The sequence below is a fragment of the Zeus faber genome (genome assembly GCF_960531495.2).
Source record: "Zeus faber genome assembly, chromosome: 10".
Lineage (NCBI taxonomy): Eukaryota > Metazoa > Chordata > Actinopteri > Zeiformes > Zeidae > Zeus > Zeus faber.
This window is the reverse complement of record NC_137199.1, coordinates 25,152,897-25,179,961: the sequence shown is the minus strand read 5'-3', so window position 1 is coordinate 25,179,961 and position 27,065 is coordinate 25,152,897. Positions and strand designations below refer to the sequence as shown.

Below are 27,065 nucleotides of genomic sequence, written 5' to 3'. Positions count from 1 at the left end.
TTTTTATATAACAACTTTTTTCAATTCACTTCATTTCATACACCTAATTCATCTACTTTGTATTCAACAATAAAGACCAAGAATGACTGCTTAAAATTGTTATTATACATTATATAATCTGCATTCTTATAGAATGGTCAGCTTTCTTAAATAAGGTGGTACAGTTTCTTTGAAATAATATTGGTTTTTTTTCATTTATAAACTCTAGCAATCCATCCTATTTCACATACACATTCATCCATGCATGCAATGTTTAATATCCTCCAAAGATTGGTTAGCTAGAATAATTCCATTGTTCTGGATGCTGTAGCAACTAGAGAGCAATATGGAGTAAGATGAAAAACACTGGTCGCAACACGCCAATTCAGGATCTACAAGACAGGGGGACATAACCGGAGAAAACAGAGCGACTCATGGAGAAGAGTCACAGGGAAGAGAAACGAGGGTGAAGGCGACAGCTCCAAATTTCCCTCTAGATTACTCTGGATGCTGCGGTGGAAGTAATCCATAAGTGCAGCATCCGGAGTATCCTGCGCAGGGACCCAGGAGCGTCTGGACCGTACAGCCCTTCCCAGCCACAGCCGCACGAGCCAAGGAGAAGATCGTTGCTGTTTGAGGAGGGAATCTGGGAGAACCAGTGGACATGGAATTTACCATGAACGGAGAGAGTTGTGGGGAGCTGAATGGCTGCAGGATTGACGTTCTGAGGAGTCGCCAGAAAAGGGCCAGCTGAATTGTGATTCAAGCTTGCAAGACTGCACCCAGAGAGTGCAGGTCCGGGCAGATATCCACACTCTCTCTCCAATATCTGTTTCCAATGTGGACTATTTTTTTATCTTTAATTGCTGAGAGAAAAAATTTCTAATACGAAGCAGGGGGTCTCTGGGCCTGAGAAGAAGGAGAGAAAAGGACTTATACATGGTTATAAGACAGACTATGACTAAAACTGGAGTAAGATGTTCAGAGTTTTCAACGACTAAAACTAGACAAAAAAAAGAAGGGATGAAAATGGCCAAAACGTGACTAAAACTATTGAGTATTTTCATCTTAAGAGTAAAGACCAAAACTTAATCTCAAATGGCTGCCAAAATTAACACTGCTCAGAACAACTTCTGCAACGGAGTGGGAAACAGGGTGTGGGAGTGTTGAGAGGAGATGCCACCAAGTTACAAGTAAACCGGTGATAAAAATTTGGCAAAACCCAGAAACCACCGAAGCAGCTTCTGAGAGATAGACCCTGGAACACTGCATTGACCCGTAGACGCCACCAACGGAGACGGCCATCCCCAGCAAGGAGACGACAGTTGCGCGAAACTCACCACCAAACTTCTCCGGCTTAGCAGTTATTGAGCAGACCCTCTTTACTGGAATGAAAGAAAAATCTGGATTTTGTCAAGGTTCACAAAGACAAAATCGAAACACGTCTGTCAAAACGTCATTAGCCGACGGCTGGAAAACCACGGGGGCATTGGTGACACTGAATGGCATAACCAAACCCTATATTTAAGAACCAATTAGAGGAGCTAAACGTCATCCCCCACTGGCCACCCTGTCTGCTCCTATTTGGTGAGGTCCTGTGTAATTAATACAGGATTCGTAGGCTGCAGTTCTTCTCCACGAAGAAGAAACTTGTTCCAACCAGAGACACGGATAGTTGAGAGAAGGTCCCGGGCATGAGTAGATCGTCATGAGAGGACGGAACAACAAGCCTATGGCACAGTTGTGGGGCTGGCGATGTGGTAGGGTGCTGGCTCTATGCTTGGAAAACACCAGACAGAGTCTTCAGGAGGAACCTCAGAGGGGAAGGGAAACATGCAGCGATCGGAGGAATGGCCATGGAGAACAGGCGGCGAGTGACATAATCGACGTCATGGTGCCAGAGGAGCAGTTGAAGGGATCTCGAAGTGATGGGTGAGGTGATGTCTCGGAAAAACGCGGTAGTGCCTGAGTCATTAAAAAACACTTGATGATTGTGCCTATCTACCAAAAGTTAGGAAAGCTGATCATTCACAGCATTTTATGGATGGGCATGAATAAACAATATGACTCACCAGTATTTTCCCTACTTACTACTACTACTACAACTACTACTACTACTACTACTACTACTTTTCTTACTGATACACAGCACTTTTGCTGCCTTAGAGGCATCAGGAGGAATTCAGCAGTACCCGGGGCTTATCAGCACTCTGGGGCCCTCCGTCTCAATCCTAAAATGCAGTTGTTCATTCTTAAACTGAGGGACAACAATAACTCCAGCCACGCATCTGTCCTTGAGGAGCCACACGTTTGTCACTCTGCTGCAGATTTTTCTAACTGGGGCGCAAGCAATTTGGTTGGTGTTCCCGCACAGCCCGGGCTGGGTCTCACGTGCACAGTCTCCCATCGTCGTAATCCACGCTACCTTAGATGTATTGCTCTTCAAGCTCCTGGTTCCCGCTGCGTCTGTCGGTACTTGGATGTGAAGCTCAGATGGAGACCCCACAGTAGACTGTGACTGGATGAGCCCAGCAGGCTCAGAGGCCTTAAAGGAACCTATGATGACCAGCTATTAGTTTGAAAAAGATTTGAATTGAATCCAATTTTATTGTCTTTTTTTAGTAAAGGACCAATAATCTCAGTATATTCTGGGTGGAGGGAGCACAGGGAATATACATTTACAACGGCAGCAAGGTGTCAATTATCCAAATTGAATGCAATCCATGGAGGCAGCCACCGCCTCGTTCATCAAATTTGGATGTTACACACCTTGAGAGCCCATTTTCATATCCTTGGCCCTTGCAAATGATTAAAAATAAGAAGCATTTGACAAGGTGAAAGAACACATAATTTACCAAGAAGGCAGGCTCGGCAGAGAACCTTATTACATTGGTATCAGAGAACAAGAACTTAATAACTCAACCTCTGCCTCTTCAAATCAAATCTCTATGAGTGCATTTAGCAAAACAAAAAAAAAAAACAAGATTGTGTTTATAAGTCAAAGAAACTTAATCTAATTTGCCCTTGTTTTTCAAACAACACATTCAGATCACAACAGTCGTGTTGTTCCACTGTGTTTACGTCAGGATTCCCGCCAAAAGCACAGCTACAGTAAAAGTGTCTCGCCCCATGTTCTTCTTCCATCTCGTGGATTTCTGGTGAATGCTTGAAGATTCGACTAAAAGACTAAAAAAAAAAAAAACCCCACACATGCCACAGAAAGAACGATACCAACTTGTACTTGATTTTTAGGTCTGAGCATTCTGTTGCAGAAAATGTCTTTAATTCGGTCACTAGGGAGATTTCAGTCTGTGTTGGGAACCTTGATGGTTTTTTGATTATGTATTGTCCCTAGTCAGTACATAATGATCAGTGTTCTTCGGTTAATTCAATCAGGTCAGGTTATTTCCTCCTTTTTCCAGTTTACTGACTTAGCAAACGTCACAATCAGCATCGTAAAGGTGTAAAAAGCTCGAGTTGTTATGCAGAACAATGATAATAAATTGTCAAAGCGTTTCGTTTTACGCATATTGGATTTAGATTACTCAGATTAACTGGCATCTGATATCTGTGTAACAATGTCAGTGAAGAGGTCTATTGTTTCAAACAGCCTTTTAAAGGTTTAAGTATATCTAACATGAACAGCGGGTCATAGTTAATGCGCTAAACTCAAACTGTGCTGTGTGGATGATTCAGTTAATTTTAAGGATTTGCTGAAACGATCTCTAAGTTTGGAGTCCCACAAGCAGGTGACACAAGGCACATACATCTTAATGCCGGAAAATGTATGGGTTTGAAAAAAAAAAATTTTAAATAAAAAAAATAAAAAAATAATCAAGAAATCCAGTGGTAATATCACAGGTAAAAACAGATGTCAAAAATCCAAGTTAAAAAAGGGGAAATGCCAAAGATAAACACAGAGTGTTTATGATGTGATGTGAAACCCCAATTATCTTATCCCATATTGAAAAATTCTTTAGGGTTGCAAAGTATTTGCGCGTGGATAGAATGCAGAGTGACAAGATCCCATACAAGGTATATATCATAAAATAATTGCCTCTTTCCAGCCAATCAAAGTTGAGTATATTCCATGGAATAGCCAGTGTGTTATATTTGCCGAACCCATGTTCTCCAGCTGACTTGTGTGAGTTGAAACGATGAGAACTCAATCTTCTCAACATTGAAAGTTGAGATGGGGGGTACAATAAACAGAAAAAAATCTCTAGGGCAATTCCCAAAGGAGACCCCCAAGGAACTGTTGTATTAAATGTATATAGAGGAAACCCTTATTACTACTATATGTACTGGATAATTGATAGGTAAAAAGCTTAAGGGTTGTACAGCATGCAGGTTATTTACAGTATAGCAAAGAAGCAACACCCATTAACTGAACTAAAGCTAATAATTTGATTGTTTTCCCAAAGAAGCAGATCTCTAATGTTTTGCTGTTAACGTGTAAAATTCCAGAAGGCTATGAAGCCTGCCAGACACGTACTTAATATTTCAACTTTAGTGTTTGTTGTGAATGTCTTTTTTTTTTTTTTTTTTTTTTCATTTCTTCAAAACTATAGACAAAATTACACCATGGCAGCCATCTTACATGCAGTAAGAAAAAAACCCATAATATACTTCGAACCTAATTGCGTCGGATAAGTTAATCTTAAATATCATATCAGAGAAATATTACTGTTACCATCTACAAAAGATGAAGTATATTGCTATGAAAACCCACATCTTTAATTCCACCAAGTATACTTTATCATGAATGCACGTCTGGCATTTGTAACAAACCAAACGGCTAGAAAATCGGTCTAAAATTCAGCGAGTGGTGATGATTTTAATTGTGTATATATGTAGACCCTCCGCCTGCACAGACACACGGTCCATGCATTAGGAGACCCCGCTGCCCCGCACCAACATGGCGGCACCTAACGTGTGCGGGGTTGGCAGTGGACCAAACTACTGTGAGGCAAATGATGGGGGGGGGGGGACGGGGGACGGACGGACGGACGCAATCTTTCGAAACTTAAAAAACGCATTTGTTTGCGTCTACAATTATTACAAGCGCTTTAAATGCATATTATTATATCATGTAAAATGATATATTTATGTTTTCAATGATATATTGAGACTTTTTGTTTTTCCCAGGATGTGGGGGGTCCGGACCCCCCCCCCCCCCACCCCCACCCCCCCAGTAATTTCCGCCCCTGCTCAAGACTACATCAGCTGCGTCCCACCAAAAAACAGCAGTGTATTTATATTGCACATCTCATACTCAGAGGCAAATCAACGTGCATTACATAAGGCACAATATAAAAGCAGGTGTATAAAAATGGAGTAGAATAATAAAGTCACAGAAAAAAAAAAAAAAAAAAAGTGCATTTCAAAGCAGGCTGAGCGGCAAAATGAAACATTGTGAGGCTGGATTTAGAAGTAGTGAGATTTTCTGGGGAAGCCTGTTGCAGCGGTGCGTAGCGTATGACCTTGTCTTGACCTTCCCCCCCGGCGACCTCAGAGGCCTGAACAGTTCATATCACCGCGGCAAATCTGAGGCGTATTCCTTTTGGCGCAAAACACTCGAAGAAACAGGGCCGTCCCATGTTTTTTTCCGGGGACGGCCCGTCATTCCAAAATCCCAGTCATCTGGCAAATGTAAACTCGGTTAGGGTCAGGTATATGGTGAGACGTGGTTAAGGTCAGGGTGTCGTCCATGTCCGACGGGACATCGTCCGGACTACAGAGCCTGGGAGGCCGCCATCACTTTGCTGGCGCAAGCCGCCATATTTGGGGGATCCCACCCGCGCTTGACGTCGTGAGCTGCCCTTGGAAGAACTGGAGATGGAGAAGAAGATATTGTGATAAATATGTTGATAATGTCCAGTTTTATTAGGGCGTAAAGGTTCTAGACTGCTTTTATTTGGGGGTGGGGGGGGTAAGAAATGTTGATTGGCTTATTCACATGTTGGCCTGTGGGGGGGGGGGGGGCGGTGGGGCTACCGACGCAAATCACAGTTTTCCGAGTTCCCATTGAACGCATCATAAACCATTGATCGTGAACGTCACAAAACGTTCGGACATCAGACGAGGACATGGCAAGGCGTCCGCCATCCAGCGTGGTCCACAGCTGTTCACAAAAATAGGGGTCCTGGAGCGCCGCCTCAGCAAGCGTACGGTTCCATAGTGTAGCGGTTATCACGTCTGCTTTACACGCAGAAGGTCCTGGGTTCGAGCCCCAGTGGAACCATCCTTTTTGTTTTTTGTTTTCTTTTTTCCCCTCTTTTTCACTAACTTTATATTTATATTTTCCGAGGTAGAATCAAGGGATTTATTTGTCACGTACGCATACATCCTGTCGTGCATGTACGCAGCGGAGTGTCGTGACGGCCGGAGATTACGCACAATGAGCTCTAAAAATACTGACAATACTAAAAATAATGAAATGTGCGTAATCGACACGAGGCGCTCGCGCAGGCGGCCGCGGTTCCAGTTACAATTGATCCAAATGATCCAACTGATCCAACTCCAGTTAAGATGTACTAGGGACGCCCAACCAAATCCAGATCTCATATATTCAAAGGCCCTAACTCTTGTACTAACCCCTTCCATTATACGTGTTAGACACTGCATGTAACCCTTGGTGAAGTTGGTTCACTTGTTGTCCATAATGCGGATGATTACAGTTACAGTATCTGTTTGCGACAGTATTCCACCATCACCGGTCAAAATGTCTCTCTGTCGTACTTGAAGGACAGGATGGGTGTTTTTCCAAGCCGGGCCTTATTAGGATGTTGGTTCCCATCATGTAAATGGAATCCAATGGAGCAGATGTTTTGGAGAAAAAGCCTTAAAAAAAAACAACCCAAAACCTAAAAAACAAAACCTAAAAAACAATAAACAATAAACATAAAATCTTTTTTTTTTTTTTTTTTTTTTTTTTTTAATTGAAAACAGGAAGCTCTCGATTAAGTCGGAAAAGGAGACGGTCACGGACCGTGCGTCAGGCTTTTATCGACTCACGTCAGCTCCTTTGGCTCCATCAGCACTAACGTCGGCGACTAGAAACAAAAGTCACGCCACTTCATTTTTTTTTTTTTACTTCACCCAAGAGTGAAGGTTGCACAAGCGCAAAAAAATACAAATGTTCCAATGTTCCTTGCAAAAACATGGCTCGACATAAAATGTGAATCAAGTGTTGTTCTAAACGTGCAAAAAAAAAAACACAGGCAGGGGTGTGTGTATGTTGCGAGCTTCCCGTTTTCTAAAATGAAGCTTAATTTGGGTGTTTTCTGCTTGACACCTTTGCCCGATTGGAATGAACCGAAGCTGCTGCAGCAGAGCCGTCGGTTAATCGCAAATCGTCCATTGAATGACGGGATCCAACATGAATACAGCGGACCCATCAGTTACAGTTTGACAAGAGGTAGATTAAAAACATGAACGCACAGCTCGGGATGTAAACACGTATATATCATTATTGAAATACTAATACGTCTATATGGGCAAGGCGCAAAGCCTTGCAATCTATACATTTTTAATCTTTATAAGCAATCGTTCTCTTGTTCGGAGGAGTATTTAGGGAAACCTATTGGCCAGTTACTTAAAACTCACAAACCCTTTGCTGCAGACGGATCGGAGCAGTTGTGCCGGGGACCCGAGCGGAGTCGAGCTTGGAACGACTCGGTCTCGTCCTCGACTTCCATGCGCAAGAAAGCGGCACGGATCCGTAACCGCGGACAGCGGCGCCATCTAGCGGTGCCTTTACCAGCCGACGTCCTTTCGCGGCGCCCACGGTGAAAATACACAAAAAATTATTGGTTTGTCGGTTCTTAAAAAATAAATAAAATAAAATGAAAAAATAAATTAATCGATGAATATAAAACAAGGAAGAAACGTTCCATTGAAGACTGGAGGGTGTCGGGCGTGGGTTTTATGCTGCGTTCCGTTGATGTGGCAACTCGGAAAACCCACCCTACAATTCGGACGAGCGCCAGGGAAGGGCCATTTAACTCGGGGCAGGTGGCTGGAACCCTAGTGTCCCAAGGTAACAGGCCTGATGTCACAACAACATAACAGCGCACACAACGTCAACGGTCAAACAAAGTTCCCTTCGCGCTGGTTTTTATTTGGATACACGTCTAACATCCATCCAGATCTCCTGTCCGGAGCTATTTAGCCCGTGCAGGTATTTGGGGAATTCCCAAGATTGCAATAAACAACCAAATAAATAAACAAACAACCAAATAAATAAACAAACAAACAAATAAACATTAAGATGCCGCGAACAGAGGCAACGGAGCACATTTGGCTTGGAAGCGGGAGCGCCCGACGCGGGGTGGCCGATATCCGATTTGCAATGGAACGCAGCACAATGCGGCCGTGAAAGCGGAAATGGGTTTCGCTCATTTCCTGGTGTTACTTTACGTTTCCTCCCCAAGATGGCGAACTTGGCGGCTGCGGTCGCCGCTGCAGCGAGCAGGGATCCAGCGCTGGATCGTTCGCTACGCTCCGTTTTTGGTAAATATTCTCATGTAACATCGTCGCGTTTGAGGCTCGCACGTTGACTCCAGGACATTTCAACGAGGGAATGTTAAACGCGTATGAGATACTTTTAGCTACTACAACTCGTCAGTGTTATTGTGTCGCTGAATAACGAGGCGGTGCAACTGTCTTGATATTTTCTTTAATATTAATTCTTTATCCCCCCCCCCCCCTTCTTTTTAGTGGGGAACATTCCATATGAAGCTACAGAGGAGCAGTTGAAAGACATATTTTCAGAAGTGGGGCTTGTTGTGAGTTTCAGGTGAGTCACAAAACCAGTCTCCCCGTAGTAATGATGGAGTCAAATCCTGCACTTATGGAAAAGATCAGAACGTAATGCATGGTCTGAGCTCGTGTTTACACCTTACACCTTATTGAAGATTCTTTATTTGTCACATACAAGTACGATGTCGTGAAATGATAGAAAGGGCAACTCCAAAGCCTGTGCAAAATAAAGCAAGCAGATGAAGTAATAAAGAGTCATGTAATGATGTACAGTGTCCTGTACAGTTCTTCATGCTGGAGCCCAGGTTTAACACCTTCGTCAAACAGACAGACTATCTGCTGCGTAAAGGGTCTGTGGTTTATTGGTTCCAATCGCATCTTGCAAGAACAAAATATCACCTGTCGGTTGTTTTATAGGTTAGTGTATGATCGGGAAACGGGGAAGCCCAAGGGATATGGCTTCTGTGAATATCAAGACCAGGAGACGGCGCTTAGTGCCATGCGGAACTTGAATGGGAGAGAGTTCAGTGGCAGGGCGCTCCGTGTTGACAATGCAGCCAGTGAGAAGAATAAGGAGGAGCTCAAAAGTAAGTCTTAATGATGTCTTTTATGCCACTGATATTTGTTGCCATAAGAAGAGATTTTTATTTATTTATTTATTATTATTTGTTTTGAGACATTTTAGGTCCTTAACAGCTGTTTCCCTTATCGTTTTTTAATCATTCTCCGCTGCAGGCTTGGGAACTGGTGCCCCCATTATCGAATCACCTTATGGTGAAAATGTCCAGCCTGATGAGGCTCCGGAGTCCATCAGCAGAGCGGTAGCCAGTTTGCCCCCAGAGCAGATGTTTGAGTTAATGAAACAAATGAAGGTGTGTGTGTCTGTGTAAACCGTTCCTTTCCTTTTGCTGCCTACAAACTAGAATAAATAAGAAATGTAGTTACTGCAACTTCTGATGTGGTTCATGACAATGAGTTTTCCGCCCTCCCCAGCTGTGTGTGCAAAACAGTCCCCAGGAAGCAAGGAACATGCTGCTGCAGAACCCTCAGCTGGCTTACGCTCTGCTGCAGGCCCAGGTGGTCATGAGGATTGTTGACCCAGAAATTGCACTGGTGAGAAGGAAGTGGGGAGATCTACAATTATCTAAAGTGTGTGTGTGTGTGTGTGTGTGTGTGTTAATACTACAGATTCTGCATATCCCACCCTGTGTCTGCAATTGTTGCTGTCGGTTCTTTAAGTTCTTGACCTTTTAGGGTCTTTTTTTTTTCTTTTTGTTGTTTTTTTTCCCTGTTATCTTTAGGTTATACCTGTTGTTTATCACCAGGTTAAGTGTATATTGCCATATCTGACTGTGTATAGTTAACTGTTGGGTCTAGTGCATATTATTTCCCATTTCTTTTTTGCTTTATTATTTGCCTACTGTTTTGATGTGAGCACTGAGACAATTTCAGTTTCCCTTTCGGGGTGAATAAAGTATCTTAGTAAACAGAAAAAACTCTGTCTCCCACCCATACTTACTGAACCCTCTGGGATATTTGATATTTTTTATAAGGAGAGGCCTAATGACATTTTTTTTTATTTTGCTGCAGAAAATGCTCCACCGTCAGACGACGGTCCAGCCTCTGATTCCCAGCCAAGGTGGAGGAGCACCACCAAGCAATCCACCCCCTGTCCAGCCTGCAGCCCCAGTTCCTCAGCCACAGCCGATGGTAAGGACAGTCTTTTCTCTTTGTCCTAACTTAGAGCACCTACAGATAGGCTGGATCTTTTTTTGTGAACAAATCAGGCAATGTCAAATGGCAAATCAAATTCAAACCGACATCTCAATTTAACAGAACGCAATTTTCAAATTGCAAACCCAGCGTGCCAGAACACTGTTTTTATTTTATTTTAATGTAGGGAGGGATATAATGGTACAGTAGGATCATGGTTCGGTATGTATCACAGTTTTGGAGCCATGGTAATGGTATGGTTTTGGTTTATTTATATTTAAGAAAAACATTAAAGTTAAAATGTGTTTAAAAAAAAAAAAAAAACACAAAAAAGGTTTTATAATAGTCTGCCACAAATAACTAGTATAACCCTCCTTGTGTATGACTGGGGGGGTTCAAGTTCATGGGTGGGTTGTTATAATTTGCATAAGTTCATCTGACTGGAGGGGAGGCATCCAGGATAGTGGATAATTCAAATATTAATTTTCATTAACATTTATTTATTCATTTATTCATTAATTCATTTATTTATATAATATTTAAAATATGTTCCGCAATAAAAATAATATTAACAATAAATAAATAATAAAACCAGTACTATTGTTAGTTATTTTTGTGTAGAACAGGTATAAATAGTATTTTTCACACATAGCAAAATAACTTTTGAAATAAAAGCTCACTCTGTGTGTGTGTGTGTGTGTGTGTGTGTGTGTGTGTGTGTGTGTGTGTGTGTGTGTGTGTGTGTGTGTGTGTGTGTGTGTGTGTGTGTGTGTGTGTGTGTGTGTGTGTGTGTGTGTCTTCTGTTTGTGAACCTGCCGTGACAGTGGGTGCGCTCCTTTCAGCCAGGACAGCATAGGCAGTCTCGACAAAAAATTAACAGCTCATCACCCAGCGAGGCTCGGTTCCCTTCACTCCTACAAAAGCGTACCGAACTGTTCGATAACATAACGTGTACCGTTGCATCCCTAGTGTTTAGTGAATAATACAGAAGATAAGGAACTTCAAAAAAATTGCATACTCAATCGCAATATTGGTCTTAAAAAAATCGCAATTAGACTATTTTCCCAAATCGTTCAGCCCTAATGAGGAGTCGTGAGTACTCGCACTGTAAAGTAATGATAATAAATACAATTAAATTATGTGTTTATATTCCAGGTAGGATTAAGGGATTTGCTTTTGTTTATTTGAATCTATTAGCAACCTGGAATGCATGTGAATGGAGCTCCCCAGATGATGCAGCCTCCTAACATGGCTGGTGTTCCCGGACCGATGCCTGGACAAGGACCTGTTGGACCTCCAGGTATTAACCAGACCACACACTTATTAATTATTGGTGATTTAAATCACTGTTTTTAAATGACAAACTATATTACCATGTTACCAGTGAATTCATTTTCTTTTTTTTCTGATTTAGGTTTTTTGATAGTATTAAATATTTCTTGCTACATATAACTACATTCTCATTTTGTGGAATTTGATTTCTGGTAAATGATTTGTGAGGACCCAAAAACGGTCAAGATAAACAGAATGGGAAGATCTGTACCTAATAAATGGTCTACACATTGTTGTAATTCCTGTAGTACAGATGTAGTGGGTGGCTAGATGGGTGCCATTTTTTTTACTGTTGCTTTATATCTGACAGTAATTTGGGAGTTTTATGTATTTTCGCTACAAGTAAGATGTTAAGTTGAAATGCAGAAAATGTACCTGGGAATGCTTGAGACACCCTGACTGTGCCGTGCAGACAGAGCAAGGTGCCTAATCAGTCATCCCATGATTACGTCAAGTATGATGTATATACTTAAAATGTCTAAACAAATAGATCTAAATAATACATCCTTGACCTCATACTTTGGAGAGCTTTGCATTTTGTTTACAGCATCGTGGTTCACTCACATTAAACAACTTTAAAGTATAATGGATAATTGTCCAACTGAGTTGGGTCCAGCCACGTTGGCCCTCAGAAACAATCCTCAGAAACCCGGCGGTGATAGATATTCCGTGGCTTTATGGGTTCTACTTGCACGTCTTGTCTAAATGTACGGTTAGAGTTAACCCTCTCATCGTCTGTCTGAGCTTTTGATACCTTTTTGTATCAATCGACGACTGGAGCTCGGGAAGCGGCCGTTCTTATTTCCCCTTGTATTGTTGCTTGGCCCATTGAGCGTTTTCTTTTGACGTTTATTTGTAAATGCCGTTTTATGCTGCGCTTTGCTTATCGGAGCCCGTTGGAGTCACAAGGCGGCAGCGTTGCATCATTGGAGTCGCGAGGCGGGAGCGTGCATGGAAATGGTTGCGCCTTTAAGAAATGCATGACTAATATTTAAGCTTGGTCATTTTGAAAAACAAGCAAAGTATATGTTTTCTCATAACGAACACCTTAACAAGCATGATCATTTCACTGGACTCTGACTCATGACCGTGGGTTTCAGAGTATGCCTCTTTAAGTTCTGTGTCTCCTGTTCTCTTCACTCTAACGCTGGCTCAGGAAATCTTCAGCATTCTCCCACAGGATCATCTGGGCAGGCCGCAATCGAGCGGCCTCAAGGTATTCTACCCACGTTCGTAGTTCACACTCGTTTTTTTTTTTTGTTTTTTTTTTTTACACGTCAGATCGTGCCCGGCAACTTCAGTTTAAAACGTGCAGAAGCGCAAGCATTCTACACTTGGCAAGTAGGCTTTGAAAGGGAGAAATTCGGCTTCTTTGTTTTTCTTCAGTGGAGGAAAAAAATATTTGAAAAAAGATCAAAACATACCACGTCATTGGAGGAGTGTGGTGACTTCTCATGCCATTCAGCCCAGGCGTTGGAAACCTGGAATGGTCCTCAATTTGACTCTATCCGTAGTTAAACTATCGCATTTATTAGAGAATGACATGGCGTATTGGCTGCATTTGAATAGAAAGTAGCTGAATAACAGGACTGGATATACTATATGTCACAGTTATTTCGGCCCTGTCTTCAGCCGTAATGTCTTCGTCATTACGGCTCTCTATCTTGTCAATCTTGTGTTTAAACAATCCAAGATGAGATCTATAGATTACTGTACTAAACCTGCCAAACCACTTGGTGCCTCTCACTAGTGAGTCACACCATACAGTAATTACCTGGATGTGTTTCTACGCTGGTGTAGAACAAAAAAGGGCGTGAGACTTAGATCACTCAGTGCACCGACTACAGTACGTCACACTTGACCTCTTTACCTTTGGCATTCAAATGGAGTGCAACAAGATGAGACGTGTACGTGTGCGGTCCTTCATCCAATTTGATCTTTACTTTAGAATCGTTGTCAATTGTTAGGTCACAGAATTAGGCAAGTGTCAGCCGTGTATTACGACCAAGAGTTGTTGGTCCGCATTTAGATGTTTTTTAGCGCTTTTTCTTTCAAGTCCTGTCCCTCGTCTTTCCTTCCCTTTGTCTCTTCACTTTTACAGTTTATTATCTGGTCTTTTTTTGATGCTGTTCCTTCTGATCATGCCCATACATCAGAAACAAAATCAAATGCAAATTAAAAAACGGCTGATAGACGTTTTCATGTTTCTGTTCTTCCGTAGCTGATATTTAGAGAAGCATCAAGGACGTTTAAGACATTTGGTGTGAAATTGATCCTTCAGTTGTCCTGTTCAGAACACAACCGAGCTTTATTGAGCTTCAAATCCCTTTAACGTAATCCTTGGTGTACCACAGCATTATTCCTGGAGTATCCATTTAAATGGATGGATACTCAAACCTATCGATGAAGGCTGGTGTTTATGGAAAACTGGTTGTTGACGGCATAAACAACTTCTACATTTTTAGACTCTTTATTTCATTGATTAATTTGTTGGATTTTCAACATTTTGTGACAGTTATTTTATTTTTTTTCTGTTTTTGTGTCCCATTCCTGTGACCTTTGTGTTGTTGGAGATTGCTGTTTCAAGCTGACTACTTCCATTGCCATTTTTCAAGACCCTTATTAATTCATTTTTTTAATTATTTTTTTTTGTTGTTTTTCCCTTAAGCACAGCAAACTCGAAGCACTTAAATGGCTAAAGCAAACAAAACAATGGAAACAAGTGAAAAGCAATGTACTGCAAAATGCCAAAACAAAGGTTTAAAATACATTTTACTGCAGGTTTAGAAACAATACAAATATAAATCTTACAATGCAGCAAATGTAAGAGGGAAATAAAAACAATAAAATTAAAATAAGTATTACATAATTCTTGCAATTCTGAAAGCGCAAAAGCTATAACAGCAAAGTTGTCACTTTTTAACTCCCATTTGAAGAATACAAAGCAACGCATAAGGAAACCACTGTTCTTGTTGTAATCGTGTGCCAGTTTTCCTGTTGTACCGTATGACAGGGTTGAAACAATTATTTGTGTGTGTGTGTGTGTGTGTGTGTGTGTGTGTGTGTGTGTGTGTGTGTGTGTGTGTGTGTGTGTGTGTGTGTGTGTGTGTGTGTGTGTGTGTGTGTGTGTGTGTGTGTGTGTGTGTGTGTCCAAATTGACGTGTTTTTTTTATTTTGGGGTGGGGGTTTCAAGTTTTTTCTCTTGTCCATTTTACCCACACTTGTGGCCATGTGTGAATCTCACCCCGTTCTTCTCGCCTTCTCAGCTATAGCCTTAGTCACTGCAATGATAACACTGACCAAGGCCAACACTTAGTGTTCTCTGGCCATCTCTCGGCATGTGTTTTAGGCTCATTGTTGTATTTGCTCCCTCTTAGGACCAGGCGGTGTCCCCCCTCGAGGCCTGTTGGGAGATGGCCCCAATGATCCCAGAGGAGGAACTCTACTGTCTGTCACTGGAGAGGTTATAGAGCCCAAGTAAGAGCATCCCTTAATAAGTTGTTTCTACTATAGTATTTCCATTAAATTGGAAAGGCTGTTAGTTTACGCTGTCCACAATGTCTTTTCTGCAATGAAAACGTGTGATGGTGGATTAAAGGTCTCATATCTTCTGAATGGCTGAAAATGTGTCATTGCCATTATTAATATTTTAATAATTATATAGACTTGGCCTCCCTTCAGTGGGACAGGCTGTTTTGGTTTGTGTTATTTTTCCACATGCGCTCACATCATTGTCTATTTGACTTGGGTGACAATCGAGCCCCTCCATCTCTTTCCTGGTCTCTCAGATTACGGTGTCATTCCAGCAAGGTGTTGTAGGGATGAGTTTGTGAAAATGAGATGGTTGTGACATGGCATGCAGGTTGAGGGCACCGTGTCTGCTACAATCTAGGATCTATGTCACACTCTGCTTACAAATGGCAGATTGATTTCACATTCTTTCCGTCGCTACAGCGATGCTTCACATGAGCTTTCAAAGGATATGGGACCCTTTTTAGAATGTAGTTTTAATTCAGATCTGTCTAAGTGTGTACGATGTGTTTTGTCACATTTTATATGAACATCTAGCCGGGGCTACATGGGAGCTCCTCCACCCCTCCAAACACCACCCATGCATATGGGCCAAATGGCCAGTGGACCCCCACCGGACATGAGAGGACCTCCCCTTGACATGAGGGGCCCGCCGATGGGTGAACCTAGAAATATGATGGGAGACCCCAGAGGCCCCCCAATTATGGAGCCCCGGGGACCCCCAATGGAAACTAGAGGTAACTGTGCCACCTGCACTGTCAAACCTTTTTTTAATTTGCTTTTTTACATGTTGACAGCAGAAATGGGATCACTGCTTGTATATGATATAGATGAAAGTGACAGTGCAGTCCTGACCAGACTCACAGGAACTGTCCCTCACCCCCAGACTCAGTCCCCACCCTATGAACTATATCGCTTATATCCCCAAACTGGTTTCATTTTGATTTGCACAAGAATGAATGAACATTCAGCCGTCAAATAACCGGAAGGCTAAGAAGCCTTATGGAGGATGAGCAATGATCAAGTTTGGAAATGTTGGGATACCTTCTATGGCTTTTCTTAGCAGTTGCAAATTGTCCTGTAACCAATCATTCCTTTTTAAAGTAAAAAAAAATATATTTTGATTCATGAATTGTTTGGTTGAAATTCCTTAATTTCCCACGCTTACTACAGTATGTCTGTCTTGATGGGGCACATTCCTTGACTAGTTCCTGAACACTTCACTAAAGCACTTTTTTTTTTTATTATTTGTATTTTCTTTCTCCTCATCCTCCTTCCTGTAGGCCGTGACCCCAGGGCCATGGATGCTCGTGGACCCGTATCTGGGCAGAGGGTTCCAATGGCGGGAGGAATGCAGGGTCAAGTTCCACACAGCATGGGGCCTAATGCTCCTCCACCTGCAAGACCGGTACGGATTCTTATTGGAGTGCAAAACATTGTTGAAGCTCTTTGTGTTTTGTGAAAATGATCTCAATGGTCTATATTTGTTGATTTACAATCTGCGTGTTTTTGGTTTTTTTTTAAATCAACTTCCTACATATTATCATTCATGCATGTATTGGTTCCAAGAGTATAATTTACAGAATTCTGCCCACTAAAGAGTAATATTCATCCATCTGATGTGTTTGGACATAAATGAAAAAATTCTATGAGGTTAATGTGTCCATCTATGGCTAAAGCTTGTGCATTTGTCTTGCTATCCTCCAGGGTCCTGGTGTTCCACCGTCGGGAGGCGGCTTCAGTCCAGGGCAGAGCCAGGTGTCCTCCCAAGACCAGGAGAAGGTAGGCCTGTACACTATGAAAACTGTCTAAAAAGATGCTTTTGCAGGGATTTTATTTTTTTCGGGCTTCCCCGCCTTCCAGATTTTCCTAGTCGACTATTAATCGCAAGTTCAAGCCATTATTTGACTAATCCTCACACGTTTATGATATAAATTGAATTATTTAAATATATGTTAATGGAGCATCAGAAAATGGTTTGAGTTCCAGGGCTGCGAAAGAATGTTATAACTAACATCGTTACGGCGACGCATTCAATCAAGAAACTGAGGCAAAGAATAAAACAATTTTATATGTTTTGTTTGGAGACAGGGAATGGGGACGCGCAGCGGAGCGGATGCCGCTCCCTCTCGATTTTACTATCCACTGTCTCGATCCAAGGTGGAACGGGACAGTCCCTTAGTTCAAGTTCAAGAGATTATTTGTCACATACATACACATACGGCCGTACATATATGCAGTGAAATGTCATGACACCCGGTGATTATTAAGTTCGAAAAATACTCTAATGTGCGCATTCGACACGCGGTGATCGCGCAGGCGGCCGCAAGGGGCGGCGCCACAATCGCGATTCTGGGTTCTATAATTACAGTTGTGTTCGTGTGTACAAGTAGGAAACTAACGAAAACAAATCTAAAATAAAAACACACGGAACCGGCGTGGTGAGCACGGTGCACCGCTGTCTGAAGAAAGAAACTCCAATTCTGAGTTATGTTTTAGTTTTTAATTTCCATACAAGTAAGAAAACAAGCAAACAAAATAAATCAAAATCCTTTTCTAAATCCCTGTTCAGCCTGAACCCTCCCTGCGCTGCGTCTCAACGTGCCGTTCAGAGCTTCAACTGATTATTATATATTACTATATCAGACTCGCAGTATATTAGATATTATCCCGGCTGGACCCCAATAATAATAATAATAATAATAATAGTAATAATAATAAAATACCCTACTGTTATTGTTGGATTATTTTCCTCGTAATCTTCCGGGCTAAAAATATCTGCAACAGAACAACCACAGAAGCTATCCTGATTCATAAAAAAATATTAACAGAGTCAAAGCACCGATCCAGGCTGAAGGATGAACATTTGCGTGCCATACTAATGATTCCTACTTCAAAAATGCTGCCAGACTTGAATGAGCTAACAAAGCAGGGAGAACAGCTCCACTCTTCCCATTGATATGCACACAACGATCAGCCACAACATTAAACCCACTGACAAGTGAGGTCAAGTGAATAACATTGTTTGACTTGTTCCAATGGCACCTGTCAAGGGGTGGAATATATTAGGCAGCAAATCAACTGAAACAGGGTCGCTATACCTGAAAAGGACAGACTGATGCAGGGTTTCTATGCCTTAAAATAATAAAACACCGGACTCTGAAACAGGGTTCCCATACCTTAAACCAACAAATGTCCAAAAAATTTTAACTGGTTCCCCCGGAACACCACGGTCGACCGACTGCCCCCTCCTCCCTTCTGGAGTGTGGGGCCTTGGGCTGCTGTGCTGGCTGGTGGAGGTGTGGCCAGACTTGGCTGTTGCAGGGGCTGCTTGGAGGGCTGGCCTGGCTGCTGGGCTGCTGGATGGTTCCGGCGGTGGCTGCTAGGTGGAGGAGCTAACTGCAGGTGGTTACCCATGGTGACTACTGCGGCTGCTTCTCCCCCGGTCCTCCGCCGGACCCCCTGGGCGCTGCTGCTGCCAGCCCGGAGAGGGTTGTAGCTGCCTGTTGACCCGCTGGTGGCTCCAGGGCATCTTCGAAAGGCCCTTCTGTGTCCCCTCCTCGTGCCAGAGAGTCCCTATTCAGATGCCAGTGTGGCAGTTTCGCCTACCACATGCCACCCTGGTATGTGGTAGGCAAGTGGCGTTTTCAAGGGCTTCCGGCAGAGAGACACAGAAGACTGGTGTCGAAAATAAACATTATTTTATTAGCTTAAATTGTGAAGAGGGGGCTTGATAGAACAAGCCCTGGAGCAGATGGACACAGGTCATGACAGGGCTCCTCTCCTGAGTGATCGTGGCGGTGGGGCTTTTACCTGCTCCCCGTTAGAACAAGCAACAGGTATGCAGCCACTCTGATCCTGGATCCACCAGCTACCTAGATCCAGATCAGGTGTGGCTGCTCAAACCACACCATACCCACACCTCAAGCCCCTTTCATGTGCTCATTCTTTTCCAGCAATGAACTGCAACATTTCTGCATGGGGTCATGTGTGAATTGGAGCAGGGATAGATATCCACCTCAAGACCTGGTAACATTTCCGGGAAAATGCTCCGACAGCTGTTTTGAATGGAAGCAGTTCAGTGCTTTGCCATTTGTGCAGCCGAATCGAATATGGTATCGGCAAAGCACAAATGTACCCCTTTCTCACTGCACCAAAAACCTGGTAACACCCACTAACATCCGGCATTTGTCATCAGTGGGTCAAATGATCCTGCAATAGATCCAGTTTATAATTTATAGTTCTACTTCCGTTGCCGACAGATTGCCCAAACTGTCGCATCTACCCTGGAACGGACTGTCCCTTGCCCCATCTCTTTCAGCACTTTCATAGCATGTGTGAAAAGGTGCAAGACGGAAATGTTCCACAATGAACCTGCATGAATAGTGAAAATCACAAGCTGTGCTGTAAAGGTTATCCCAGTAATTTACCGGAACCTTTGTGTGAAAGGGGCTTTTGACAAGGGCCAAATTGTGATGGCTAGCTGACTTGGTTAGAGCATCTCCAAAACAGCAGGTCTTGTGGGGTGTTCCTGGTATGCAGTGGTAGTAACTAACAAAAGTGGTTTAAGGAAAGACAACCGGTGAACCAGCGACAGGGTCATGGACGCCCATGGGCTCATTGATGCGCGTGGGGAGCGAAGTCTAGCCTGTCTGGTCTGAACACACAGAAGAGCTACTGTAGCATAAATTCCTTAAAGAGTTAATGCCCCCAGAGTGCCCATGCTGACAATGGTCAGAGCGTCAGAACTGAACTATGGAGCAATGGAAGAAGGTGGCCTGGTCTGACGAATCATGTTTTCTTTTACATAATATGGATGGCCGGGTGCGCGTGTGTCGTTTACCTCGGGAAGAGATGGCACCAGGATGCACTACGGGAAGAAGACAAGGCAGTGGAGGTGGTGTGATGCTCTGGGCAATGTTTTGCTGGGAAACCTTTGGTCCTGGCATTCATGTGGATGTTAGTTTGACACGTAGCACCTACCTCAACATTGTTGCAGACCAAGTACACCCCTTCATGGCAACGGTATTCCCTGATGGTTTCAGCAGGATAATGTACCCTAACACACTGTAAAAATTGGTTCAGGAATGGTTTGAGGAACATGACAAAGAGATCAAGGTGTTGACTTTGTCTCCAAATTCCCCAGATCTCAATCTTATTGAGTATCTGTGGGATGTGCTGGAACAAGAAGCCTGATCCATGGGGGCCCTTCCTTGCAAATTACAGGACTTAAAAGGATCTGCTGCTAACGTCTTGGTGCCAGATACCACAGGACACCCTCAGAGGTCTTGTGGAGTCCATTCTTGACGGGTCAGAGCTGTTTTGGTGGCACAAGGGGGACCTACACAATATTAGGCAGGTGGTTTTAATGTTGTGGCTCACCAGTCTATATTGGTGATGAGTTCTGAGTATGTGAAATGGTAATCACTAAATGCTCAAATAAGTAAATAACTAAATGATGAAAAGGAAAGGTATTGTCATATAACAATGTGTTTTGAAGCAAAATGTACAGGTTAAGAATCTTGACTGTGGAGGAAAGAAAAAGGAAACTGAATTATGAAATGACAACTAAATGCACGGATAAGAAATGGACGTTAGCCAACCTGAATAAAGAAAAATGGAAATGGCACTGTTGACCAAACGAAGCAACTACTTTTGCACTACTGCTGCTAAAACAGATCTCAGACAAAATACATGAATACTATATGGAATACTTGTTTAGCAGTTGCTAATTGAGTATGAGGAACATAATAAATTGTAGACTTAGCGTGCGGCCCCTCACATGGTCTTAAACTATCCGGCCCTTGAAGCAAAAAGTTTACCCACTCCTGACCTAGAGGTAGTGTTTCATCAGCGGTCTATTTCTCGGATACTCACAGGCTAAAGTTTAGAAGAGCAACTGCCTTATATTAATTGATACATGGAACACCAAAGTAAACCTCGGCAAACCTCTATCTCCTTTGTTTTCAGGCTGCCCTGATCATGCAAGTACTTCAGCTCACCCCAGAACAGATTGCCATGTTGCCCCCAGAACAGAGGCAAAGCATCCTCATCCTTAAGGAGCAGATTCAGAAGACGGCAGGAGCACCTTAATTAAGGATCTCTATGCTGGCCATTGTCCTCAAAACCTCAAGGTAGGTGTTGCCGTGTTGGCCATACCTTTTAGCTCCCAGCTCTTCCATTTCATCACAAGTGAGGAGCCTTTTTCTTTTGGCTCTTGTATTATGTCACATTACAGAACCAGTCTGACATGTTACCATTTCTCAACACAGGCCTAACACCTCTCAACGCTTTACAGCACTGAAAAACTTACCACTCTGCTGCAGCTGTGCTGTGCTTAATTTTATTCCAATGTGGCAAATGTTAAAGACAGCTGAATCTCCACATGTTTAGTTTCATTATTGACTTTTGCGCTTCTGCAAAATCAGCTCTTTTGACTTAAGATGTATTACAGCAATTGCAAAAAGTAGTTTATAAAGTGTGATATTAGTGTTATTCAACCATGTTTGAAAAATTAAACGTGGTTGACGCGTGTGACTACAGTCGCATTTTCTAAAAAATAAAGCGTTAGTCCCATTGGACTGCATTTGAGCGAGAGGACTTGTCAATAAGTTTCTCAATAGTAAAGCGCTCAGTGATGTTTTATGAAGTTATAAATAATTGAAAACAACTTTTTAACAAGGCCTGGGTTGATCTCTTTAACGCTTATTACTCACAAAATGCCTACTTTCCCACCTCAGTTCCACTGCCTGTTTTTTTATCACAGGGCTGGAGAGTCCCCTGGTCTTCTCTGTTTTAAACGGCTGAGGCTGAAGATACCTGCTCATACCAGTTGGTAATATTTTGTAGATTGTTTTGTATTGTATCATCTGTTTCTTCTGTCTTGTCATTCTAAAGGGGCATTTGCGGATGATGGAGTCTAAATTCAAGTGTTAATCAGTTGAGCGTTAGACTGTCAATTATCTTAAATTTCCCCTTAAGCCACCACCCACCCATTTTGTGACTCTGGAAACCCTTGCCTGCGTGCATAATTTGATTGTCAATAAAAACTGAGATGCTTAGTGTTTTTGTTATTTTCTTCCTTCGAGTCTTGCTAAGATTTTATACAAAGACCGTGGAGGGGTGTTGTGGATAAAACAAAGGCTGTTGTATGACTGAAAAAACATCAGTCATGGTGCTTCGGGAGACAACTGTTACGAAACAAGACTACGTGAGGAATAGCTCGTGGCCGGGTTTCCTTATCATACAAGGAAATAACGGTGATGTCTTAATACAACACACCACTGTTTCCTAGAGACTGTCAAAAAAATCTACTCTCAGATTAGTTCAACAAGGAAGTTACAGGTGAATTTTATTATTAGAGGTTTTCAACCTAAAAGGAAATTATTCAGCAGCACACGACTCTTATATACAGTATCTAGTGACTTAAGCATACTATACTGAACAAATATTGTGTGTAAATGAAATTAATACATCTACAATTAAAAACACAATTTGTGTGTGTGTGTGTGTACACTACAATTAGGACAAAACCAGAAGTAAAAAAAAGAAAAAGAGCATATCTTCAAAGCAACGAAAAAAAGGTGGGAGCTTCCAATGCACATTTAAGGGCCACTAGGTACTAAATGTCAACAGTATTCTACAGTTGATGACAAAAAACAAATCGGGGCTCTTGGTGGTACAATTGAAAGCTAACCTGCCTCATTAGCTGTGAATCACAACGGGCGGAACGACCTATCCCTGAGTGCAAATATAACCAGGAGCTCCATGTGTCTGTAAGCATGATATGAGGTTTTATGTAAGGCATAGGCCGAAGAATCGGGTTGTTTTGATGAATGCAAAAATGGCTGTTTAGAAGTTCTCCTTGTTGAAGTAGAATCTGGTTCTCCGGGGATCCACATCAGAGTATTTGGCACATTTCTTCTGCAAAACCTTTGCCAAGGCTGTGGGACCACACAGGAAGGTCCCTACAACGGCCCTAAAAGAGGATTTGGCAGTAAAATAAATCATGAATTTGTCCTCACCAAAATACGTTTTAAGTTTTGTTAACTGGACGGAAATGTGTCAAGCATTATTAGGATGAGCGTAAGGATGTTACTCACGTCGGATTGTCTTTGCGAACTTGTTCGAACTCCTTATCCCAGTTGGGCCTGCCATAATTGGTTTTCTGCTTGAGTCCAGTCACCACGTCCTTTTCCTCATCAAAATGAACCATCACGTGGGTGGTCTACGGGGGAGGAACATGCAGGGGGGTTAAACACGGGAACAAGTTATTTCTACGGCAAAGGAGTATCTTGCGACAGGAGACAAAGCAGAGATGGATTCACACACGTGGCTCTGGTCCCATCCGGTCAGGAAGAGTTTGTAGGTGAGGAAATCTCCCATGCCCTTCTCCTCCATCTCTTTCTCTAGCACCTGGAGGAGATCTGCGAACCACTCGAAGGCATGCGTTTCTCGACACAGCCAGTAGAAGTAGATCTGCGACCAGGAAGTAAAAGGCACGGAAATTAATCTAACCTCTTGATAACATACCACACTGTCAGTCGACAGTCACAGAACCGTTGTTGTGAAACCACATTGTAGTGGCAAGTAAAGCAACATGCCAAAAAGGGCTCTGCATGTTTGGATGCAAACCGACTGGTTAGACCTGGTGAGCGCAAGCCATTGTGGTAGTTACCTTTCTGGTGTGCAGTGTGGGGTTTGAGTCCTTGAATTTGTACCAGATGGACTTAAGGATGGATGCAAAGGGAGTGACTCCGATACCGGCGCCGACCAACATGCTGACCTCATAGTCAAACACATCTTCACTGGCTGTGCCAAAAGGACCGTCCACACCCATCCTGAGAGAGAAGGGGTATTCATTCATTCATTCCGGCGGCACATGATCCATACTAGTGCAGACCTACTGCTGACTAAATATGAACCGGAACTTGGTGGATTGGTGGAACACATGCTTATCAGTTCACTGTTCTTTAACCCAAATCCGGTGAGGAACTCACCTGGGTCCCTGTGCCCCCTCCGGCAGCTCTTCCACCATGCTGATGAGTTTCTCGGTCCAGTCACCCACCGAACGAATATGGACACTGAAGAAGTCCTCCTCCGGGGCGGACGTCATAGTGAAGGGGTGCCACTCGAGCTTGGAGATGGCCGGGCAGTTGAGGAAGACGTACTGGCCCACCTCCATTTTGAAACCATTCTTCACCAGCTGTAGCTCAAGCACCTTGGACGGTCGGATGACGATCTTGACGGGAAGCGAGGGACGTAATAAACACAGGGTGAAAGGAGAGAATAAAAAAGACTTGACATCCTGCTGGGCGGTGTTGGGAGGAGATGGAGACCCCGGTCATGAACAAACGCACGATAAACACGAGAGGAAACGCAGCCCGTTCTTACCTTCCTGTATCTGACCGTCTGCATGTAACGGACGAAGCGCAGAATACGCTCGCACAAATACAGAATCATGGGAGCGATCACCCAAATCCAGGTCTAGAGGGGGAAGCACATTGAGACGTGTGGTCATGAGTTCTATTCCTACGTACATTTAAGGGGGTGGCTGTTCACTGTAGTACTTCATAATCAAGAGCGGATTCGTCCGAGGTACCTGCGGGAAACCCCCGGCAAACTGAGGAATCGGGCACTCGGGAATCCGGCCCCATTCGGCGAATCGGTCCTTGCAGAAAGTGAAATTGTGCGGTGGATCTGTGGTCTGTTGACTCCTCACGATTCGCCTGCGAAAGGGGGAAAATGTAGATCAACCCCCGCTCAAATAATCGCCACATTTACGGCCTCTCTTTTTCCCCCCCGTACCCGGCTCCGTGAATGACCAGTCCGGCGAAGAAGACGACGAAGAGGTGGTGCGTGTACCAGAACACCTCGAAGTAGCTCCGCCTGATCACCTCCATGGAGGAAGTGATGATGAGGATGAGAGCCAGGGTGATGATGACTCCGGTGATGCCGGCAATGGTGGTGAAGACTAAGTACGTCGGAGTCTGCTGCGCGTCCTGGGACAGCCGGAGGCATTGTGCATTAGCCTCACGCGCGTGGCCCACAAACCCCCGCGCCGACGTCACAACTCGTCATGATTAGGGGGGTGACTTACGACGTCCGTGGTGCGGATGGGGTTCAGGTAGGTGGTGTCCCCTGCGTCGTCCAGGTCGGACAGCGCCGTGCTGAGTCCGTCGTACACTCCACGCCTGCTGTTGTTGTACCACTCCACGTTAATCAAGTGGGCGATCATGTGCACAGCTACCAAAGCAGGAGACCCCCTCATTAGTTCGATCGAGGCAATTGGGAGACGTAGGCTTTTCATGACTAACTTGACTTTGATATTTCCTAAGGCATCAGGACCGGTCGGCGTAGGGTCACCAGTCGAGAAACTCTCCTTTTTACTCATTTTTTAAAAATTATTAATTGCAGCTCTTGACAGCAAGTTCTCGTTTTTATGAACGGTGCATGTAAAATACATTTTAAAAATGTGGCGTGGCAGTAATGGTTGTCCACGTTCTAGGCACAACTAATCCTGATGTCGGCCACGCCGGGTTAAACAGATGTCGTCGCGTAAACGCGTGTTCGGATGCTACCGCAAGAAGCCCCACCTGTCATCAAACCGATCATGTAGGCGACCAGCTTGTGGAAACTTAAATTCTTGTCAAGCTGTTTCCTCACTGTCCGTCCACAGCACTGAGAGATTGGAAAAAAAAAACGAGAAGAGAGGAGTTATTTTATTTGCGATGAAATCGGGTGTAGGGCAATGTGCTCAGCGACCCGCCCTAAACCGCATCCCTTACCATGATGGAGCCCCGGATCAGGGACAGCAGGTTCCGGCACACGGGCAGAAGGATCAGCAGGCAGTTGAAGTTGAGGACGGCGGCGGGCGCCCGGGCCCAGGCCAAGGCCGACTAGGGGGGGAAGGCAACCGACACCCACGTTAACCACGGGAGTTGGTAGACGGGGGTGGAGGGAGGTGGAGCGCGTGTCGGGGTCTCGAGTGGGGGTGCGCGGTTCGGGCCACGCCTTCTTTCGTGCGACAGGTGAGCGCGTATCTAGGTCTAGGGCGGCGGATCACCTGTCCCCTGTTATCTGATGATGAACGATCGTCGTGTTTTTACGTTGGCGTGACGCGTTTTGTGTAATAAACATATATATACATATATATATATATACGTGAGAGTTAAATAAACAACTCAAAACCACTAATAATGACAACAGTGATGATAATAACGATCATAATACAGATATTTAAAAGGAAGACCCCCGCGGACATGGGCATAAACAGGGTCGGTCACTCACCCCCAGCAGGTGCCTTGTGTAGAAGAACTGGTCCCCGAGGTCGTAGAAGAAGTAGAACCACACGAAGAGGAATATGTTGATGGCCATCCAGACCACCTGCGCACGGGGCCAAAACAAGAGCCCGCGTGACATTTCGAAGTAAGGGTCGACCGGCCACGCGCTCGCTTCGCCTCGCCGCGAACTCAGATCGAATCGACGAGTCCGCCCCGCGGGGGCCGGAGTCCGGGCGCCTTACCAGTATGAAGGAGGTAAATCCATAGTTGATGATCTTGTTCCCCATGCTGCCGCTCGGGCCGTCCGCGGCAACATCCTCGCGCCGCGTGGATTTATAGGCGCCGGGTCCAACTCCGCCCACGGGCTGGCGCGACACTGCGGGCGTGGGGTTGGAAAGTTAAAAAAAGAAAGATGATAATTGCGTTACGGGGCCGGGGGGGGGGGGGGGGGGAGGGAAGTTTCCA

The 27,065-nt window shown here is 43.9% G+C and overlaps 2 protein-coding genes across 3 annotated transcripts; one reads left to right on the top strand and one right to left on the bottom strand.

Annotated features, from left to right (window-relative positions):
* The first annotated feature begins 8,413 nt into the window (after positions 1-8,413).
* cstf2 (cleavage stimulation factor, 3' pre-RNA, subunit 2) lies at positions 8,414-22,382 on the top strand. 2 transcript variants are annotated; one of them, XM_080007806.1, is made up of 14 exons: positions 8,414-8,493; positions 8,701-8,779; positions 9,160-9,329; positions 9,478-9,614; positions 9,736-9,855; positions 10,333-10,452; positions 11,653-11,755; positions 12,944-13,003; positions 15,165-15,264; positions 15,856-16,055; positions 16,602-16,726; positions 17,026-17,100; positions 21,289-21,452; positions 22,085-22,382. In XM_080007806.1, exons 1-13 carry the CDS (start codon positions 8,415-8,417, stop codon positions 21,409-21,411), a joined length of 1,491 nt encoding a protein of 496 aa, XP_079863932.1. In that variant the 5' UTR covers position 8,414; the 3' UTR covers positions 21,412-21,452; positions 22,085-22,382. The 2 variants fall into 2 exon arrangements, with proteins under 2 accessions (XP_079863932.1, XP_079863933.1); XM_080007807.1 differs by lacking the exon at positions 12,944-13,003.
* Positions 22,383-22,834: 452 nt separating this feature from the next.
* On the bottom strand, positions 22,835-26,887 carry nox1 (NADPH oxidase 1; the record flags this gene model as incomplete). Its single annotated transcript, XM_080007990.1, has 13 exons — positions 22,835-23,296; positions 23,421-23,545; positions 23,650-23,796; positions 23,996-24,158; positions 24,318-24,559; positions 24,712-24,804; positions 24,920-25,046; positions 25,126-25,319; positions 25,418-25,563; positions 25,914-25,998; positions 26,106-26,216; positions 26,608-26,703; positions 26,843-26,887. The coding sequence occupies 13 exons, from the start codon at positions 26,885-26,887 to the stop codon at positions 23,170-23,172; spliced, it is 1,701 nt and encodes a 566-aa protein (XP_079864116.1). The 3' UTR covers positions 22,835-23,169.
* Positions 26,888-27,065: the final 178 nt, after the last annotated feature.

What these genes read in the sequence shown, in the direction of transcription:
- cstf2 (XM_080007806.1), top strand. Translation starts at nt 8,415, where the DNA reads ATGGCGAACTTGGCGGCTGCGGTCGCCGCTGCAGCGAGCAGGGATCCA. An exon ending in AGTTAATGAAACAAATGAAG is followed by an intron (nt 9,615 to 9,735) that starts GTGTGTGTGTCT and finishes CGCCCTCCCCAG; the next exon opens with CTGTGTGTGCAAAACAGTCC. An exon ending in TTGACCCAGAAATTGCACTG is followed by an intron (nt 9,856 to 10,332) that starts GTGAGAAGGAAG and finishes ATTTTGCTGCAG; the next exon opens with AAAATGCTCCACCGTCAGAC.